The 22340-nt window shown below is 37.6% G+C and overlaps 2 protein-coding genes across 2 annotated transcripts in view; one reads left to right on the forward strand and one right to left on the reverse strand.

Moving 5' to 3' along the window:
- Positions 1-22340, reverse strand: part of LOC124191354 (Down syndrome cell adhesion molecule-like protein Dscam2) — a 75180-nt gene that overhangs the window by 45438 nt on the left and 7402 nt on the right. The window lies entirely within an intron of this gene.
- Positions 13094-14257, forward strand: LOC124189857. The gene has a single exon (XM_046582336.1). It carries the CDS (start codon positions 13094-13096, stop codon positions 14243-14245), a length of 1152 nt encoding a protein of 383 aa, XP_046438292.1. The 3' UTR covers positions 14246-14257.

Below are 22340 nucleotides of genomic sequence, written 5' to 3' on the forward strand. Positions count from 1 at the left end.
TTAATTTGCAATGCATTAGAATTGCCTTGCCAACTCAGTTTACATTAATCCTCATGCGGGGGAAAGTACCTGGGGCAGCAAAGAAAAGTTGTCGGAGTGTGGACCTTTTTAGCTAAGCCCTTTTCAATCGCAGTGAAAAGAATGCAGTATAAACTCTCTACAACTAACTTGAGGTTAAGGTTTGTGTATAAATAATTGCTGAATTTACTTGGTAAACTTGCAGTTTAACAGAATAGATAAGTGCAATGTATAGCAAAAGTGATATGGGAAAGTGTTGGAGAACCTAGAATTGATGTTTAGCCAGCCTTGATGAATGTCCAATTCCTAAAACAAAATCAACACTAGCAGTAAATTAGCAATGAGAATTCTCATAAAGAAATTGTTGATGGGAGAAGCTGAAATCCCCCAAGGAGAATTGTGTGGTCCTGGGATCGATTTTCGTTGCACCAGAACGTCACGTCTTTGTTTCCACTCTCTACCGACAACTCTCACAGATTTGCAAGTATTTTCTATCGTTGTTAACAAGGTAGAAGAAAACACTTGACTCGAACTTGACTCAGGTGATTTCGAAAGACGTCAGTTCAAGGTCACTGTTTTCGAACTACGCTCCGACTATAACGTGATAGATCGTAACACAGATTCGCAATATTTGCAAGTTCACAAAACCCACATACCAGAAATTCACCTAAAATGTTGCGTAACATTGACTATAGCATTGACTCGCACGCGACTTGAACTTGCCTTGCACCAGTTCCAAGGACGACGTATAGGTGTGCTACCATTTTAAGCGATGTGTTTGGGTCACAAAGCCACCCGGCACGTTTTCTCGAACGCGTAGACGTAGAAGGCTTTTTTCAGCTTTAATTCGGAATTTTTACCAATCGTAAATGACCGATCTCGTGAATGGCGAATTCCACCAAAGGTAAAGAGAAGCCAAACGAACCCGCTCTGAAGTACCAGTCAGCGAGCTAGAAAGCAAGCAAGCTGAAAGCCCGGATGAATTAAAGTGGAACACAAATGAGACAGTCAAGCCAGAGCAACAGCCAAAGCCTTAAAAAACTCCAGTTAACCTAGAGTAGCACCGCACTTGAAAAGAAATGGGCCTCCGAACAAGATAGTCAACGGGAAAAAAAGAAGACTCGGGCAAAAAAACAAACAACACGAACGAACCTTTTTTTAAAGGTTTAGGTCTGTGCCTAAATAGTTGCTGAACTTACTTGGTAAACTTGCAATGTAGCAGAATAGATGAGTGCAGTGTAGCAAAAGTGATGAGGGGAAGTATTGGAGAACCCCGAATTGATGTTTCCCAACCTTGATGAATGTCCAATTCCTGAAAGAAAGTCAACAGTAACAGTAAAGTAGCACTGAGAATTATCAAAAATTAACAGCTGTTGCATTTGATTCATGAAAAGCTAAATTCCTAGGATGAAGCTGTAGATGATAGAACCTGAAATATTCCCAGAAGAAGTTTGTGGTCTTGAAATCAAGTTTCGTTGCACGAGGACGTCACGTATTTTTCCCCTTTCTCCTGACAATTCTTACATATTTCTAGTCTTTGGTTATTTCACGATATGAATATTAACTTAAAATGTTTTTAACAACTTGGCTGGCAAATTTCTTAATTATTTAGATCCCCTTAAAAAATATTTACCTCGGACGCCCCACAGAAAATGAACTCTAGCTCGTCAGAGAAAAAAAATTTAAGTTTCGTATGGGGAACACACTTTCAAAACATGCTTCCAAAGCATGCATAGCGATATTTACTCCACCGACCAATATCCAGTAGGAAAACAACTAGATAAAGTAAAGATATTGTGTAATTTAAATCGTATTAGTGAACAAAATAAGCGGCAATGTTACCTCTAATAGTTACACAAATACGGAGAGAGACTCGTTCTGCCGTTCTGTTGTTTTTCAGTTCAAGGACTAACGAACGGGGCAAGGTAAAATCAAGGTCAAGATCTTCAACTTATTCCCTTAAGCCATGGATTATATCCTCTCTGGGGACTGATGTAAGAGTAGAATCCTGGGCAATAGGTCTCTTTCATTTAAAATATGCAATAAAGAATGGAATGATTTTTCCATGACCGGCTCCAACTACTTTATGTTTCTATAAGAGATATATCGCTCTTTTCCAACTATCCAATGGAAAAACAAAGGGTTTAAAAAGATATCCAACTTAATGAAGAATGACAAAATTTAGCGTTGACCTTACGAAGAATCGTATCAATTATTATTACACACCTGTCTTGAATCCGTAACACATTTGAAGGAAGTAATTTAACTGTGACGGTGTGATCCGGCTGACTTGATATTTGTAGGGAATTGCTAAAAATTGCTATTGTAATAATGCTAATAATAAAAAAGGCCATTTGCACAGTGAACACAAGCAACTGCGGTATCTTCTAGTCTGAAATTTTTCTTCTGCTTGCCATAGTTTCAGATGAAACCTTTGAATTTCTCTGAAAAGTATCGCAAAGAATTCTTTTGTTGGGCCCACCCCATGTCAGTTTTGAAAAGTAAAATAAATCAATTAAATGATCATGACGATTCAGTAGAAAATAACTACTCAATTCATTTTCAAACTTCACTTCTAGAATTGTGTTATTGTTTTTTTACATCCTCTCCAACTCGCGATTCACGGTTATTTGCTTTGTTGGAAGACGGCCAGTATGCCCTGTTATATGAGCGATTCGAACTCCCATTGAATCAGGACCTTGAGTTTTTGCAAAGCACTTTCACTGTCAAAAGTTTTGATGTAAAAAAGAAGCTTTCTAGTCTTCATCGGGAACAGAAATTTGCAAGATTGACCAAATTCAGAGATCCACAATAGAAATTCACCGGTGTTTATAATTCCGATATTCCCTAAATTCACAATAAAAAGCAACATACTGAGTTAGTAATCAAATTGTGATAAAATATTAAGTATATACCTTCAGTTCTTGATTATTTTTTGGGGGAGGTACTGATGAAAAAACTTATCGTATCATTAAGATGGACTAGTAACTATTGATATTAAGAAGCGCTCCTCAATAACGGCTTATCCCATAAAAGACCCGTATCAGGTTCAAGACTTCTAGAGAATAATCCTTTATTGTCCCTAACTCGGGTAGTCGCATTGACAAAAAAGCTTCCAAGTTGAACATACCTAAGAAGTTATCCCCGCTGTGAGGAGTAGAGTGAAAACCAGAAATGATAAACATGTTGGCCGTAGCCCCAAAACCCATCAAAACTCACTAGTCCACATTTCGGCAATTTCCTTTTTGATTATGTTCCCAGAAGGATTCGCGCTTGTCGACGGGATTGTTATTAAATTGTTCTTAACATTTCTTACAAGGTTGTACTTGTATGAAACTATATGCATTCTTTTCCATACTTTATTAACCTGCAATCTATTCACGTCTTAAGAAGAAACCAATTAATATTGATATTTAAATCACCAAAACTTTATCTCTTTCTTACTTGATTGCATTATAGATTCAAAATAGTTAATACATTTTCTGGTGGGCAAAACTGGATTTTCTAAGCAAAGCTAACGCGGTGGATTCTGCCATGGATGTTCACAAAAACCTGTATCCATACCAGGAAATTCCTCCAGTAATGAATTGAAAAGTGAAAGAATATTTGTTCATAATCTTTGTCATCCAAATTATGGTTTTAATAGACCTTGAAAGACAAGCGTACTGTCGGAGTCAGGCGTTACTGTTGGAGTCAAATGATTGACAAACTCAGTATGTGTAGAAATGTCAATTAAGAAAAATTGTAATAATATAAAGAGTTGGTCAATAATGCTGAAGTTCAGCTCTTTTCTGTTTACAGTTTTTCGTCTGCATGATACCGGAAACTTTCCATCGACCACAAACCCATGCGCTAGATACGACAACAGTTGAAAGACATTATAAACCAACCCAAGCTGCTCATTATCTCGTCCGGTCAAGACTGGGATGGGATTCACCAATGCATCTGCTCTGTTAGTCTGGTAATATTTAAAAAAAAACTATTTTGTTGATGTACTTTCAACAAGTGGTTTGAATCGTGGTCAACTTTTGTAAGCTAAACTTGATAAATTGAGCCATAATTATTCTCGATTAATTTATTTTTTCTTGTTATCCAACGCAATCTGTTTAAGTGAGAACATCCATCAAGGACTGCAACTGGAGATCTCACCTAATCAAGTTCAAGAAGTTATTTATTGCGCTCCTCGAGGACTACTTCTCCTGTCAACTGGAAATGGATATGCGTGAACTTAAACCATTTATTCCAAACGCAAAACCCGGCTGCACTTGTGTATGCACTATGAAGAAGATAGCAGGTGGTATCGTATGGAATAGGTATCAGTTGAAATCTTGTGAACTGGAAGTGATCTTGAATTTCGAAGCGGTATTAAAACGTTTACCCTCCACGATTCCCTACATTTTTTTGCAGTAAAGTAACTCAGCAAAATAACTTTTTTTTTCTTGAGTTTTAATTAATGTATTTCTGTAAGATCCTGTTTAAAGCTCGAATTGACCGAGATTTATGTTGGCCTTCTTCAGCTTCGCCTCTTCGATGAAAAATTCTAGTACCGTGTTCTGCTCTTGGATCCCGTGGACCCCAGGACAGAAACCTTCTGTTCCGGAAACATCCATTCCTTGTGGCTTGTAACAATGACGAGAGGCAACAGAACTGGAAAGGTTTTTATAGAGTTTGGAAAGGAGGTATATGGACCGCATGTTTCTCTAGTGGTCAGTGGATCCTTTCTTGTAGACAGGGGTGGTGTGAGCAGATTTCCAACCAGAGAGAACTTAAAGGCGCAGAACTAATTCTTAAAGAATTTTCAACAGACCACCATTATTATAGAGACGAAGGATGTCTTTGTCTGGTTTCAGCTCACTTCTTCGCGTTGATTTTGTGGCGTATACGTTTTTGCTGTCTTTGCTGTGCTCGTTAGGCAACTGACCTGGCAGTGGAGGCTGAGGAACTCCAGTTTTTTGGTTAGTCGCTTGCAAAGGAGGATCTTTCTTTGTTGTGGGTGAGTGAAAATAACGTTATCGACCCAAAATTCCACGCAAATAATGATTTTTTTGTTTTCGACAGCGACAGTTGTATGGTTATCAAAGAAATTACCAAAAAAACTGCCCAAAAAAGTATACTTATATAATTTCAAATTTTTCTTCTCACAAATATTAGGGAGCACTAACATTGTGAATCAGTGTACAAAAGCATATTTTAAAATTTTTAAAAACAAAGGTCATTATTGTCGTGAATTGTGAAAGTGTGGAAAAGTCTATTTTATAAAAAAAAAACACAAGAATATTTTTATATGTTATAGGTTCCACGGTGTAGGAAAAATACAAACTACTACCCAAATGTGTATCCTGAAACATTTATGAACTGCCGTCCTACTAATACGGCTTATCAGCTTGACGCAAGATCTACATGAATATTGAACGCATATTTCCAGAAATCCAGAGTTAAAGGAGCTTTATTTCCTCCAATTGCTTTTTTTTTGCAAATTTCGTATCTGCTGACTTATTCTTTTATGTCGTTTAACATTTTATGCCATTTAAATCTTGTTGAATCTTTGCCGTTGTTTTCTTTCTCCTTATTGTCCTGCATATGGACTGTTATGAAATATCGTCCAAATAAATTTACTTGAAGGGATCCAGGGACCAATATTCTTCCTGAAGATGTAAACTGAGTAGACTATTCTCAATTTCGATGATGGACGATGACAGACATATACAACGTTCTCAACGAAGACAAAGAAGTCATCGAACTTGGAATTGGGATATTGTTAACTTGAATGCAGTGATATTTTTCGCGTTATTGAACAACAAGAAGATCTGAAAATCAGGTTTTTGGGGCAAGTTGGCATTATATTAGACTATTAGACATAATTAATTCTAAATATTCAAATATGTCAATTATTACTTGAAACTTGGAACTTGGAAAAAGTTTCAATTTTTTTTAATGAAATGCTGATTTTTGCCGATTTTTTAAAGAAAAAATGTCGATTAATTTTCGTGGCGCAGGGACGAAATCCTAGCCCGGGGGAAGAAAAGAGGGAAGAGAATAGGATAGAACAAAGGGGTCCGGCAGTTTTCCCTCTTCTCTTCTTCCCTCGGGGCAGGATACACTCCACGGGACGTGAGAAGAGAAATCCAAATTTAATAAAAACATTCAACAGCTTGCGATGCATTCCTTTGAAAAACCAAATGTTAACATCTTGCTTACAAGTGATTTTCTAACGCTGTAGCGATATGAGGAAGTACATCAAAGGGTTGTTTTGGGGGTTGTTTATTTGTTAACATTTGACTTTTCCTTGTTTGATTACAAAGGTTTACTTTCGGCAGCGGCTCTTTAAGGTCTGAATGGTTCAATATCGCTTTAAATGAGAGCTACAAAAAATAACTTCGTTGCAAAAGCTAATAACATGAAATCTTGAATAGCTTTAAATATAAAAAAATATGGACGTTACTATACGCAATAATTAGAAATCTACACTCAATTCACTAAATATTTCAACTTTACACAGAACTTGCCGCCGAGAAACGGCATCTATTTGTCAGGGGGTGATAATCAAGCAGGTCGGAAGGAGAATGTACACCAAATAAACTCTCTGTCTTGTTTTCCACTTTTTAGCAGTTCATGTAGCTATCGAAGCCTAACGCATATCCAACTCTTGAACAAGTAAAAAGGCATCGGATTCACATCAAACAACAGACATGATTTGGCTAAATTCTAAAAACACGATTTTGTGGACATTTTCTTAAGATAAAAATGTTTCCTTTTGAATATCTCCGTCCACAAATACGAGCTTTTATAGAAATTTGAAGAGCAGCATTAATAGGTAAATTAAGTTTACTTGAAAGCTCACAAGAGCCTTAGAGATTAGAAGTCAAAATTTTTTCACATTTGTGCGTCTCTTCGCATTTATTTCGCAATCTTGTTTGGTTTACCGAATAAGCTAGAGAAACTAATTGATTCCAAATTGTAAATGTGCCAGAAATATTTTTTAGATTACATGTTATGCGGGTAATTTTTTGTTGAAACTGTTTCTTATTTCGTATTTGAAACATTAACTGTACGTTGGAGGGCCGTTGTCATGTACAACAGACGGAAAGTGTATTAGAAAGTGTTGATTGAGTTTTATTGGCAAATCAGGGTAGAGCTTTTGGAATAACTTAAAATGCTTCGTGTACACTTTAAAAAATAATTTAACAAACCCTTTGTTAATTTTGTGGCAAAAACGATGGCTGTGATCTCCTGTAATTGTATTAACAACTTCCAGTGGTTATCGGTACCCCTGTCTTCGACTAAATCAGACAACATGTAGGTAAGCTGGTGGAACAAAGACAATCTTTCATTTGTGGTGAGTTTAGGAGATAAAACAATGCCAGGGGATTTAATATCATTAAGCTGACTAGTCGCATTCCCTTTTCTACGTCGAACAGAAAATTTGTTCAACCGCCTTGTGTTAAGCGTTTCGAGCGTTATTTTTTTCTTACCTGTATAAACTCGAAAAGGACACAACTCATAAATGTCCTCTGGAAGAATACGCATTATATCGATAGTTCTACTTTCAGAAGTGTGATAATACTTTGAACGATCAAGCACACCATCTCTTTTTCGGCCTATAACATGCAACACTTAACCTTCTGCTTCCTCCAATTTTCTCAAATCTTTAGCGTGTTCGATTTTCCCACGAGATATACGAAATCATTTTCATTGAAGGTGTGGCAGATACTATCTTTTGGGCAGTAACAATTGAGGACAATAATAATCATGGCTAAAATCATCAACCAAGCCGAAAATTTTGTATTTTTTCGGTGCCGTCTCTCTTCTGGACGGCCATTTGCAATTTTTTTTGTGTGAGCCGTCTCTCAAATTTAGGAGGCCATTTGTAATTTTTTTGGGTGTGTGACGTCTCTCATAAAGACGGCCATTTTTTCAATTTTCTTAAATTATTGCACCGTAACCAGCAACAAACTCTCCTTTCTCTGTCTCTCGCCAATGTTTAAGATGAAAATTGAAAGGAAATCCAAACCTCAACGAAAATAGGCAAGAAGTCTCAGAAAATCAGGAAGGCGCAGCTGCGTCGAGAAGGGATTCTGCCTCCTTGGATGAAGCCACCACCACCACCTAAAATAGGTTAAAAGATTCATTTTTCACATTTTGTGATCACTTGATATTGCCGTGAATTTATTTCTGGTTTATTTTGTTGATGGTATACAATGCCACAATGGGATCGTCATTATATAGGTGATTCATCTCCCCTGTCCCCACTTTGCTAAACTAGGCTCCTAACAAGACCCTCAAAAAGAAATCGCCTATTGAAGAAGTCATAGCAGTATTTAAACAGATTCGCTTTGATGAAGAAAACCACGAGGCAAAACCAAAAGTTAAGTATTGTTACGCAAATCCAGTATTTTACTATTCACAGAAATAGTGTGTTGTCTCATGAGGTTCTAGTCATGGATAATGAGTAATCTCATTTTCAACAAAAGGTCCCTGAATACTTCATATTATCAAGGAAATAATATTTCTTTTATTTAACAGGCTCCCTATTGATTCTGGAAAACTGATGATACTTCTGAAGAAGTTATTGTTTATAGTGTTATAATGAAGTAGTGATTTACTAACACTCTACATCCCAGCACACAGCTTCCACCATCCAATAGAGAGCATGCAAAATACTTTCCAACAGAAGATTGAGGTAAAACTTTGCTGATGTTTCAAATTACTGTTCACTTGCCTAAACAAGTAATAGAAAACAGTTTGTGACTTTGTGATTTGAATAGATGTTCTTGAAATTGAATTGAAAGTTTGCACAATTTCACTCTCTATTAGTTGTATCTTGTTTAATTTATGTTCAATTAATTTTTGCTCAACAGCAAAATTAGCGGTTTTATTTTCCGAAAATTTTGCCCGTCAACCAATTCTTTGAATTTTCTAGATCTCGGAGACCATTAACCGAGCGACCCATTGCAACAGTTCGTCCCGTTTCGACACTCGGATGACTTCACCCGACCAATATATTTCGTTCTTTTCCCTTTCCCGTGACGTCGCACCAGTACGAACTCCAATTCTGGATGACGAATCGCCACGAAAAAACTTGACTCCACACTTGCAAGGCCTTCTTCCAATAACACGGGGATTCCTCAACGCGAAACCATTGAGAGATGCTCTTCGCCCGCGCTACTACAAGGACATACGCTACAGACCAATAGAGTACCCAGACCCTCGACCAGTTCAAGCTCCAATTTGGGTTCCATTGCCGGATCTAACCCCAGCTGAAATAGTGGCACCAGTTCCAGCTCCAAGATAATTTCAGCCAGCTCGTGAGGAGCCAGTGGCAAAAACATCGGCTCCAACTAAGCCGGTAATCGGCCCAGACGACGAAAACGAAATAAAGTGGGAGGTAGCCGGGTCAGCTGCTCCAAGAGCTCGCCTTACCAAGCCAGTCGAGGAGAACGAGCTTAAACTTTGTTGGTCAGAAACCAATTCAATGGACTACTCTTCTCCATCCGAATCTTCCACTGACGAAAACGAAAGAGGATTCACCCACGAATTGGAAAGGAATCCCGCCTTTGCCTGCTGCTACTGTGGTTGGAGTCCTATCGGATGATGATGTGATTGATGTTGATTGAAGAGGAATGTGTCCGGATGAATTGTTTGTGTGACCATTAATGGGTACCACCAGTTTCAGTTAGGATTGTTGTTGCAATGGAGCCGATGGAGGCAACAGCATGACTGGATGCATCGAATCCGATTGCGTCGGAATACTAGTCGTTGGCTGAGTTAAGGTCGGCGCCAAAGGGTGTGGTGCCGGAGCTCCAAGGTTACTGTTAATGCTGGATGCACGGTAATCTCCAAGTTTGCCATGCCAGACGACGGAGTGACATATTTTTGTTGCCGTGGTTCAACTGCTGAAGCTGTGTTAGTAGATTCGCCAGCCATTGGTCGCTATTTTTGCAAAAGGCCTGAATATGGAAAAAATGAGACAGGTTTCTGCGGGGCAGTTACCGAGGACATAGATTGCAAAGATGTCAGTGGGATAGCAAGACTGGAGATACGAATTGAAAAATGAAATCAATGCCATAATTTGCATAATTTTCAAGGCATTTTCTAATTAAGTAAGACATTTTATTTGTTAATTAACGTTTTGCCATGAAAGCCAGTAACTGTATCGTCTCACCAAACTCTCAGGGACCAGATATGTTTGAGATGTATTGTATCAATGTGGACATTAGGATTAACCGATAATCAATATAACCATCTGACGTGACAATTGCTTAAAAATAGATTAGATAAATCTCTTGGGTAATTATGGAGAAGAGAAAACCGCGTTGGACAAGTTTTTGAGAATGAATTATTTAATTCAATTATTGTGTATTTCGGTTTAAATTTCATGTTTAGGAAGAAAAAAACAAGTATGAAAAATGAATGAAATAACGAAGAATGGCAATGAAATAACGAAAAATAACCAGTAAGGGTTACAATTAATAGGCAGTATCAGAAAAAAGGGGGTGAATAAAAAATGAATGAAATAATTACAAATGGGAATCATGGCAATCTAATAAAAAAAAAATTACATCTTTTATCCTTTACTGACCTCTTAGAACAATTGACATATCTAGAACCTCGTGCATAAATTCAAATTTGCACTAGTGAACAACAATTGCAGAAAAAAACGTTATTATTTCCAACGATGTAATTTTTTATGCTCAATTGTTTGTTTCCAGCAATTTAATCCAAAATGCATTGATTTGTTCCAAAGGACAAACCGAGTTCTTGAAGTTTTGATGTGATTAGATTTGTAAATCCAAAACAATCTTTAATCCCACATATGCATGACAGTAATTGACCATTACATACTTGATCACTTTGAATAGCAAGTCCTCGTTTTGGTAAAGCTCCGGAAGATACATTTTTTCGGTTGGCTAAGGATGGCTGAATGACAACACCGGGAGATGCAGAGGCAAGACGAGATCCACCAGTAGTCGAATGAGGAATTACATCCGTTGTAACATGGGAATTGAGGCTTATTTGTTTTGTTGCCTACAAACAAAAATTAATCAGATTTGGAAAATGTTTGAAAACAAATTATTTTAAATACCTCCGGCTTTAAACATGCTCTAATTGCAAGAAGATCTAGGTCTTTGTGATCAAATCGCTGTTCCTCTTCACGGCGCTTCAATTCCTCATTGGCACTTGAAAAAGAGAAATGGTATTGAAAACAAGAAATTGAAAAAAATACATTTTGATATTTTAGAAATATACTTTTGAAAGCATTCCTCTTCGGCTTGAAGGACTTGTATCGCCATCCGGTCAAATTCTTCGTCGGCCAAATTTTGCTCAAGCTCTTCCTGTCTTTGTCGCTCCTGTTCAAGAAGACGATCCTCCTCAGCTCTTAGGCGATCGCTTTCGGAATAGTGTTCCATCTCCTCGAGGGATAAACGTCGTTTTTCGACCAATTCCACTTTGGTTTCCTCTTCAAACGAAATTATTTTACCCGAACTCAACGACGAAGGGACAGAATAACCAGATACACAGCCTGTCTCTGATGGAGTTGTCGCTCCAGACAGAATCGAGTCGACAGAGACTTTTCCTTAACGTTCGAAACTTTCGATACGTTAGAAACGACAGTCAAGTTATTGTTAATGGTGGAAGTGGTAACGGGAGAAAGAAGTTTAACATCCAAAGTATCAACAGACACAAAATCCGACAGCAAAATCATTTCATTTTCGGTGGCAGCCGGAAACGTTTCAACAGCTGTTGAATCGCATTGACATTCACAACAATCTTAGGATATGGCTGGCAATCGGCTGGCCCCAATGCTGTCTTAGAAGAATGGATGGAGACGGAATCTGAAGAAGGCAATTTTTGGTGTGCACCATAAGATTTTACTTCGTGAACAAAAATGACATCATGATCACAATTACCGCACGTGCTGTGTAATCTGAAAGTTAACTCAAATTTGCGTTAATGTTTCCGCAGCTTTCTCGTAAATTTCAGCAACATAGATGATTTGTAAAATAACAGCTCGCCAATTGACGTCCCTGCATTAACTCAGGGCTGGACGATTTGACCGAGCTGCATGGCTTTGGTTTTTTGGACTGTAGAATTAAGTTTGAGAGCGTTTCCTTGGTTTCTCTCCTCATTTAAAAAATCTCGTGCAAGAATCGTTGGTTAGGGCTCAATTTTAAGAATCAATAATTCAAGTTTTATTCGCCAACATTGTACAGAGTATAGTACTCTTCGAATAGTCATAAAAGAGATTTGAATATTTAAAATTATAAGGATAGCACTGCCTGACTAGTCAGAGGTATACTGCGTATCAAATTACATCGTTTTCTTGCCGGATAAAACAATGTTTGTTATCATGTTTTCGTATTTTATTTTTACAGATATGGTAATGATAGGGCATCAGCGTGATTTGCATTTTCGCTACATGGAGGCACGGAAAATATTTTCCCTCGACAAAAAAACAAAAAACTTATTGGTCCTTTCCTTGAGAGTATGGGCAGGCTCATCGCTCATGTTGTGAGTTATAAGAAGAGTATCATATTATAAGAGTATCAAATAACTCTGAACTAATAAATAATATGATTAGATCTATATTACCACTACTGGTATATTACTTTGCCCAGAACATGCTATTAATTTTTTGGCTGGATTTTGGTCGCCTATTAAAGATGAAAAATGAAAAAATCAGATTATTGCCAAAGCAAAGGTAATTTTTGTTACTTTTACTGAAAAAATGTTTACTAATTATTATTTGATTTTGTATTTTTTCAGGAATGTCAAAACAGATTCTTCTGCTAAGCAAAACCTTTACGAAGCTCTTATGTAGTTATCCGAAATAGCAATTGTATAAAAAAACATTGATTCAGCGATTGAAGATTTGAAAAGATGTTTTAAAGTTCTAACAACGATGTGTCCAGCTGAGAGCAGGTTTTTAATTTGAAAACAATTTCGCCAAGCAAAATTTTCAATTCATTTTCAGACGCTCAGGGACAGTCAGGGAGACAGTCAGGGAAAAAAACTAAACCTAAAACTTGCGTCTTACATCACAGCGTTTGACCGTGAGCGTTCTTTGCAGTAACTCATGCACTGTGCTCATGCACTTGAAGAGTTTCTGGACGACGAAGAAGCTGAACTGCCCAAATTGTCGAATTTAAATAGAGCGCTCTACAAGATCAAAGAAGCCACGAGACCAGCTAATCCAGCAGATCTGCATTTCGACATGAAGAGATACGTCCAAGCAATACCGAAACAATTTCTGAGAGGAGACATAAAAGTTAACACAAGAAACACGTTGGCACGTCATTTGATCTTCGCAACCGATAAGCAATTGAAACTCCTGAAAACTTTGAAAAAGTGGTTTGCTGACGGGACTTTTAAATGTACACCTTTCCCTTTTGTACAGCTGTTTAGTATTCATGGTTTCATTGAAAAGAAAGGCTTTAAGAAGCAGGTTCCTTTGTTGTATGTCATTATGTCACGCAGAACGGCTGAAGATTACAGTACCGTGTTTGATCACATCCTTCAGTTGATCGGACATCCGGAAGCAATTGAATTTGTTGCAGACTTCGAGAAAGCAGTTTGGAAGACAGTACGTGCAAAACTTCCTTCGGTGACTATACGCGGATGTGGCTATCACTGGACTCAATCACTCTTTCGTTTCATCCAGCAAAATGGTCTACGACGAGCTTACAGAACCGACCAAGAAGTGAGAAATAAATGTAGGCAGCTGATGTCTCTACATTTGATGCCTCATGAGAAAATTGAAAAAAGATTTAAGTCAATCCAGCGTACGTGCCGAGGAAAAATGAAAAAGTTTTGTAGCTACATTGACCGCAATTGGATTAAGAGTAATACTTGGCCCCCAGTAAACTGGAGCGTGTTTAGACAAGATGACAGGACAAATAACGACGTCGAAGGCTGGCACAACAGAATCAACGAAGGAAAAAACGGCGCTTTCAACTTATTCCATCTCATCGATCAACTCCACTATGAAGCTACTCTAATTAGTCTCCAGGCCAAACTTATGGAACGCGGCGAAAACCTTAGAAGACGAAACAAGGCTTGCCAACAACTACAAGATGATCTTGTTGCTTTATGGGACCAGTACACCAACGATGATCTACCATCTAAGTTATTGCTGGAAAAAGTTGCCACCTTGTACGATATCTACAATAAGGCCGGCAATCATTTTCAAATTGTTGATGATTCTGAAAGCGATGTATCTTCAGATTAGATGTACTTTGAATTTCCGCTTTTTCCTTTTCTTTTTGAGTTAAGATAGATACTCATACTACGATCATTACACATAAATTTTTTATTACGGGCCGGAAAATCAGTTCCTTTCCGGACCATTTACACGCATTACCGGACCATAAAAAGCGGGCCGGAAATGTATGGGCCGGAAAGACGTGGGCCGGAACATCATGCAATCGATTCCGTTAAAAAAAGGATCGCTAACATTGCTGGTCGTCTCCCAACAAAACAAATGACTGCAAATTGCGAGGCGTTTTTGGAAGTAATAAAAGTTACCATTCTACGTAAAGTTCTATGTAGATTTTTATAAAGTTTGATCTCTCCTTCAACCCTTGGCTTTTACATTGGATGCTTGGATAAGAACGATCTGTATTGAATAAGGAGAGTTTACACGTCAACCTTCTATCAGAGAGAGCGCGAAAGAGAGAGAATTACAGAAAGGTAGGGGGATCGTTAGGTCATAGCCTACTACATTTAAGGAAGCCGAAAGGAATGGGATCCCCGCCAAGTAAAAAATTTAAATTGATTTCGATCACCCTTCCTCTTTTTCACCCCAGCTGGGTAAACCCACGGGAGCCATCTAGTGGTCAGAAAAAAAAAATTTAGAAAATGTCTTATATTTTCAAAATATGTTCCTGCTGTGTTTTCGAATCATCTTGTTTGCGGTTTGAGTTGATATATTTCAATATAATGTGTTCAAAATTTACGAATCAGTCATATAAAGTAAAAAAAAAAACATTCCTTGTGCGTTCATTGTGCTATGTGAAGCAACTACCGGCAATTGTATTATACACCATAGAGAAAAGCGCGGCCAATTTTCGTGTATATTATCTCACTAAAAAATAACATTTCAGGTGAAATTGTAGTTGGCTTGATATGTGTATTATTAAAGACTGTGGTATTCAGGAAGAAACTTTTAAGTTTTACGTGTTTAAAAGAAGTTAACTAGTGTTGAATATTAATGTCAAAGAATCATTTTCATTACAGACGGAAATTTCTGCAGTTTTCAACCGGATTCCCCCACCTTTCGGTGGGTGGTAAGTTATAATATAACTTATTGCTATGTACGCGCAATGCGAGTTTCCCCTACCGACCGTTAGATATCACTCCCCTCCCGACCGATGGTCCACTCGACCGGGCTCAGTCTAGTTTACGCCTCATGTAAACGCAGTAGCGTCCTGTGTGCTCGATTTATCAAATATTCTCTCTCGACTATCCGGGAATTGATAAAAATCCGGGTAGCCAGCGCCAAAATTCCGCGTAGTGGATGCATTAACATTTTCTTAAGCTTAAGCAGACACCAAAGCAAGCAGACTACAGTTCTTCGAACTCCAGTTACCATGATACGCCCTTGGTTAGAAAAGTGTCAAAATGACGCATCAAACTCTGCAAAGGGAAATATTACTTCCAGGTTGAAAATGTGGAAGCACCACTAATGAGACCTGATGACTTGAATAAAACAAAACAAACGTTTTTTTTTCTTCTTCTTCTTTCTTTCGCTAATAAACAAAACAATCGTTTGATTTTGTACCAACCTACAACCTACAACAATCCTTTCTGATCTCTGGTGGAAGGAAATCCATTACACTCAACCAGACCCGCTAACTTCCATGACCACTAACTTCCGGACCCGCTAACATGCAAACCAATCTCTCGTCAATTAATTTTATTACCGATTTTTTTTTGTAGGCTTTCTTTGAAATGGAGTCTTCAACACATTCATATGATTCACTGATTGACAATGAAGCCACCACAGATTCCAAAGTGGGTTGGTAAACGCTGCCACATTCTTTGGCAATTTGCTTAACAATCCTATTCATCTCATTTTCAATACTAGTCTTATGTTACACCCGTTGCAACCAATTTTTACCATCATGTTCCACTGCTTTCACTAATGTTGGCCATCTGAATTATTTTTTAAATAGAATAGAAATATAATAAGAAATGAATTGCATGTTAAGTTAAAAATGTAGGCTAACTATTCTAATTTACTGCAGAAAGCTTTTGAGTAAAAAAACAAACATAATGAGCGAGATAATATCCGATATTATAATTTTTTTTTACATAATAGTCCTTTATTCAATTTATGAAAAATATGTTAATTCACATTTCAATTGTTATAAAGATTTAATGAAGATTACTTCACTATAATTAAAGTACATTTGTTTAATTTTGAAATTTCACCATTAAATTTCAACAGATTTGTCCTTGGGAAATGAAGAAATCCAGATTTACCTTTGAACGTACTTCTTTTTCCAAAGAGAATTTTCATTTTTGATGAGTTCATTTAGTCGCGATGAACTTTGGGCAACATTAAAAACGTCATTTATTGACACATCAGTATAAACCAATATATATCTCAAAACCAGTTCTGGGGAAAGCTTCTCAAAAGTCATTTTAAAAAATTTAACGGAACGCAATTTTACAACACGTTTAGTGATTTGTTTGAAAATAATGTAGACTGAATCCCTCTTGCGATTTCAGCTTTGTGGGTTTCAGTTCTGGATTGTGACAACGTTTATTAAACGATAAAACTTTTAAAAAGGTTTTTTGGGTGTCATCAAAACGTTCGGTGGCGCAAAAAATCTACTGTTCAGAAAATTGCAGAAAAACCTGGAAGAAACCAGTTTGTTGTTTTGATATATTTAGTTTCCACGAATAATTCCACTGACGATTGCGCTAATCCTAGGAAATCTGTTAATGAGAGGATTTCTCCGAAATCCATTAAAGAACCATTGCTATCAACGAGCTGTCGACGTCAATTGAATTTCTAGATTCTACAGTTTCTACTCGATCACTACAATAAATCTTAGTTTATTTTAGATATTTTTTAAATGATTATTTTCTTCCTTTTATTTGTAGCAAGATTCAACCCATGTCTGAAAATGGATGAAACAATTGAATAATCTCGATGGACAATATGTCGAACGATCTTTTCTTAGAGGCTCTTCTTTACTGAAAATACTGGAAATTTTGAGGTTTACTTTAAAAATAAGTCCTGGTATAACCGGAAATTTTTAGGTTAACCAATTTGTTAAATTTATTCTAGATGATCCACTCGATCCTCATGAACAGCGATAAATTTGTCTTTTTTACAGAATCAGTACTAAGCACCAGTATTTTATAAATTAAAGGAAACGTGAGGCGCGCGTGAATCAACAGTCATTTGTCAAGCTACTAGTTGGAACGCATGGTGTGAGAATTATCCAATTTCCAGAGAGGTACCTGACAGCTAAATGAAAGTGACTTACGGTGACTTATTCAACTGCCCATTTTTATTCTACGAAAGTGTGACATTATCGATGGCTTTGATAATGAAGTTCTTCTCCAAGCGCTCAAGTACTTCCCAATCCCGCCTCTTCTTCACCAACGAGACCTCGTCGGAAAGCGTTGTCTTCGGCTGAACATGTCAAGGAGGTGGGAAGGCTTCTCACCGAAGGTGGGATCAAGCAGCTCCTCTTCAACGGCTGGGTTGTGTGGGAGTGGAGTCAAGCGATCACCATACATCAGATGAGACGGTGTAAGAGCTTGAGGGTCGTTCAAATCTGACGACACATACGTGATCGGACGATCGTTCAGGATGGCCTCTTTAAAAAAAAAGCTCCATCAAAATTTTTATTTGATTTGTACATTTTTCTTATTCTAGGTTGTTTTTTCTCTCTCTCTCTAGGTTCTTTTGCTGGAGCATGGTAATTGTTACGGTTACTCTCATTTCTATTATGTAAACTAGATGTATATCAACGTAATTATTCAATCATTTCTTTATCTAGATGTGCCGCACCATAGCTTCCCAGAAACAGTGTTGGCTTTTTTTGCCTTCCATGCCATGAATGATAACAGAAGAGGAAGTGAAACATCGCGAAGACTTGCGCCATTTGGATATTTGCAGTGTTGATCCACCTGGGTGTACTACTGATATCGATGACGCTCTCCATTTCAGAGAATTGTCACCGAATCTTTATGAAATTGGAGTTCATATTGCGGATGTTTCACATTTTGTGAGACCAGATACTGCACTTGACAACCTGACTTGACTGCAGTTTCCTACCTTTAAGCCTGGGAAATACTGCCAGGCATCCACAAGTGCTTCAGCCGTATAAAAGTTGAATCCACCAGGATAGGAAAAAAGCCAAGAAAAATGAGTCGAATCTTCCAATAGGGATTTTTGTTTTTCGGATGATGCATCTAAGGAGCAAAGACAAATAACGAATGTTTTCCGGGCTTTAAATTTTGTTTAGTTGTTGTAATCACGATAGACACAAGGCGCATATTTAATGTGATACAGCCATCCAAAGTATAATGATAAACTCGTTCATCTTTTTCCGGTTATTTTTCTATTTCCCTTTTTGTAACTTTTCCCGTCTTGTTCTTTGATTGAGTTTGTTATTGGAAACGAATCGAGATCCATACGGCTCCTTCCAACATCAACCCGTCATTTGCATTTCCCGTTTAGTTTTTCTTTCTTACATCTTTCTCCGGTCGTTTTCTTCGAGTCACTTTCTTTCCTGCTCTACTTCTGGTCATTTTCTTCCAGTCACTCTCTTACATATCCTTCTTCCAATTCCTTTTTACTTTGAATTTTCTTATTATTTTTTTTAATTTATCTTTAATCTTATCTTTTTTTTGCATCACCCGGACTTCTTGGTTAAAAACAAATTTTATTGTTTTAAGAAACCCAGTTTGCTTTTTTTAATTGGAGGTAGTAGGCCTACTTCATGGACCTTTTTGACGTCCGCTTCTGGTATAGAAATCTCTTCTGGTACCAGTGTTTCCTCGTTGTTGCCTTATAATGCCGAGGCTGTTTCTAGTTCGGTAGTTTCGAGTACTTGTAGATGCGGTTGTACATTCGGGTACAAATCTTCATATTCTGGTGGGGGTTCATCACTGTTCTCCGATACATTTGGAATCATAGTTTCATATGACGGCGGATCTTCAAAATTTGATTGGCCAACTTCCTTATCTGCTTCCGGTGCTGCATCTGGTGAATTTTCGTGATGATCCTCTGCTTCCGGATCAGCTTCTTCTTCTTCGTACGCCGCATCTGTTGTTTCTGGTTCTGAGTTATTAGCGTCAATTGGATCATAATCCAGTCCGGGACCCAGGTTATCATTTTATGGTGGAACATGGTCTGGTTCTTCTAATTCTATTACGCTAGCCGGGTTATTAGAGTCAGCATATGGAGCGTCGGCTTATATTTGCGTATCAGATGCAGCAGACGCATCTACAGGAATAAACCAAGAAACGAGCAATTGTCCCGACTCATTTGTTGTGTGATTCTATTGGGTGTTCACATCACCCCATTACTCTCAGGATGATGATATTCGTCGGTATTACGTTGACACCCGAAGTTGTAGTTTAATGCAGAGTACCGGTAGTCGTAGTTATGAACGACCCCGGCTCGTTCACGACCGTTATCATTATCGCGCTCATTACTTTCAGGATAAACTTGATTGATGGTACTATAGCGATTCGAAAACCTTTTTTTCTGGGCCGGATAGCGATAACGTACGGGATAGTTATTTTGATACCCGTCGTACCCGGACAACCAAGTCATGTACTTATTTACTACAAGGTTGTAAATGTACCGTAATAGGCAATACTTCTTCGACCACTCCATCACACGATCACAATTTGTTACTTCAGAAGACTCTTCGTAGACTGACAATGTTTCATACCCATTGGGATGCTTCATTGTCTTCAAGCAAAAGGAAGTTCCCACATATCTTGTGAGGAATCCAAACAGAAACGACTGATAGTTTTTTGGATCAAATTTCCTTGTCATCTACAAAGATTACATAAAAACAAACTAGGATTAATGATTTACAGGACTGATACACGACTGAGATTTCCATTACAAACAATCTGATAAAGCAAGCAGCTTCTTCTCAATCCGACTATATCGATTGTATCCTACATGTCGACCGTCAGAACAAAAAATAAAAATAATTAAGCATTAAGCATTCCTTCCATTTACATGTTTGCATGCTTTTTTTCTTCTTTTATGATTATTTTAAAAAGGGATAAAATAGAAAAGGAGAGAGAAAGGAGTGTAATTTTTAATAGAAAGGTCAAGAAAAGAAAAATAAATTTCCATTAATTCTAACCAAACGAGTTCATACGAGTTTGAGGAAGCCTCTCCCAGCTAGTTGGGCATATATTCTAGCTGATGAGATAAAAGTAGAAAAAATAAGATGAAAGTGTAAAAATTCGTAGGTAGATTTTAAAATAACTGTGAGACCCAATAAAAACGAGATTTACTTTACCTGATCAGCAATACCAGCGGCTACATCTATTCCACCTCTCGACTATCCAGAGATTTATAAAGATCCGTGTCTAGCGCCAAAATTCCGCGTAGTAGATGCACCAACATTTTTTTAAGCTTAAGCAGACAGCAAAGCAAGCAGACTACAGTTCTTCGACCTCCAGTTTATAGACCATTATACGCTTTTGGTTAGAAAAGTGTCACAAAGACATCAACCTCTGCGAAGGTAAATATAACTTCCACGTTGGAAATATGGGAGCACCACTTATGAGACCTGATGACGCGAATAAAACAAAACAAAATATATTTTTCCTTCTACTTTCTTTCGTTAAAAATAAAACAATTGTTTGACGTTTTCCCTTTACAATCATTTCTGATCTCTTTCTCTGGTGGAAGGAAATCCATTACACTCAACTGGGCCCGCTTACTTTGAGTCTATATATTTCTAATAGATCCAAGAAACGCAATCAAAGTTATTTGAGCCACACGTCGTCAAACTGTATCATTTCAGTGTCCGTCATCACACGATAATCCAAATACAAATCCGATAATCTCACTTTAACATTATATCGAGCACGTAAAAAAAACAGGATAATAATTCACAATCAATCCCTTTCTTCTGTATTTCTTAACAACAATTTCAATTTAGACCGCAGGGTAATCAAAATCAAATGAACCGCCAAAAGATCCATCGGTTTAACTCGCATGTGAGCGCGACCTCTATATCGCCAGGTCCAATTGTCTTAGTTATGATGAAAAAGCTAGTTAAAGAAACAACAGACCATAACGTCCTTCTTTTAATAGGCACAAAAACCGCCACCATCGTCGTTCCTTTATTTCCCCAAATTGTCTCGTTGGGTATATTTAAGATTATGACAAGTAAATGAAAAATGTCGGAAAAAGGGAGAGCGATGTCAATACGTCAGAGTTGTGGACCAACAGGTACCCCGGCATATAGATAAACAAGTTAGTTAAACGGAAAAAAATGGAAATAGATTTTAAGTAATTAAATTACCTCGAATATGGTACCAGGTAGCACAGCCCATCTCCTGGAAGTCCATTTGATATCTGAACATCTGATTTCCGTCCATGTCCCAATGGACGTAATCTAGACGTTGCTCTGAGATATCTCTTGGAACGACCATTCATGGATGTCCTATGGACGTAAATCTAAGATGAAAAGGGGATAAGAAACTGCATCATGAAATAACATCCTATGGATATCGTCTGGATATATATTGCGATCACTAATTGTTTTCAGTGTGTAAGCAATCTTGTGCACTATAAAGTATTATATCAAAACTTAATAATTATCCATACAACCAATGTGGCGTGCTGGTATCGCACTCCCTTGCCACCCAAAAAGTCCGGGTTCGTTTCCCGAGAAATGCAAAATTTCTGTATATGAATAATTGCTATGAATGATACCAATATCAATTAATAAAACGAAAGAAACTTGAAAAGAAATATAGTAAATACAAATAAGAAATTAAATAGCACTATGCTTTTGAGAAATTCAAAATTTGTTGTCTTCAGACGTCTAAGTAATGTCCAGTCTACATCCAGTTGGATATCCAAATAGATGTCTCACGGATATCTCATTTTGATGTCATACGTAGCGACATTTGGATTATCGCTGGTTTTCCAAGGGACATAACACTGGACGTCGAGTTCGTCTGTCAATCCATCTCCTGGATATCCAAGGGATATATCTGTGCTACTTGGTTTATTTGCTTCCAATGTGCCACACTATATGTGGAAACTGGAAACCATCCCCAAGATATGGTTTGTTGTTTTTTTGCGGGCGAGATCT

Source organism: Daphnia pulex, chromosome 3 (assembly GCF_021134715.1).
Source record: "Daphnia pulex isolate KAP4 chromosome 3, ASM2113471v1".
Taxonomy (NCBI): domain Eukaryota; kingdom Metazoa; phylum Arthropoda; class Branchiopoda; order Diplostraca; family Daphniidae; genus Daphnia; species Daphnia pulex.

What these genes read in the sequence shown, in the direction of transcription:
- LOC124189857 (XM_046582336.1), top strand. Translation starts at nt 13,094, where the DNA reads ATGCACTGTGCTCATGCACTTGAAGAGTTTCTGGACGACGAAGAAGCT.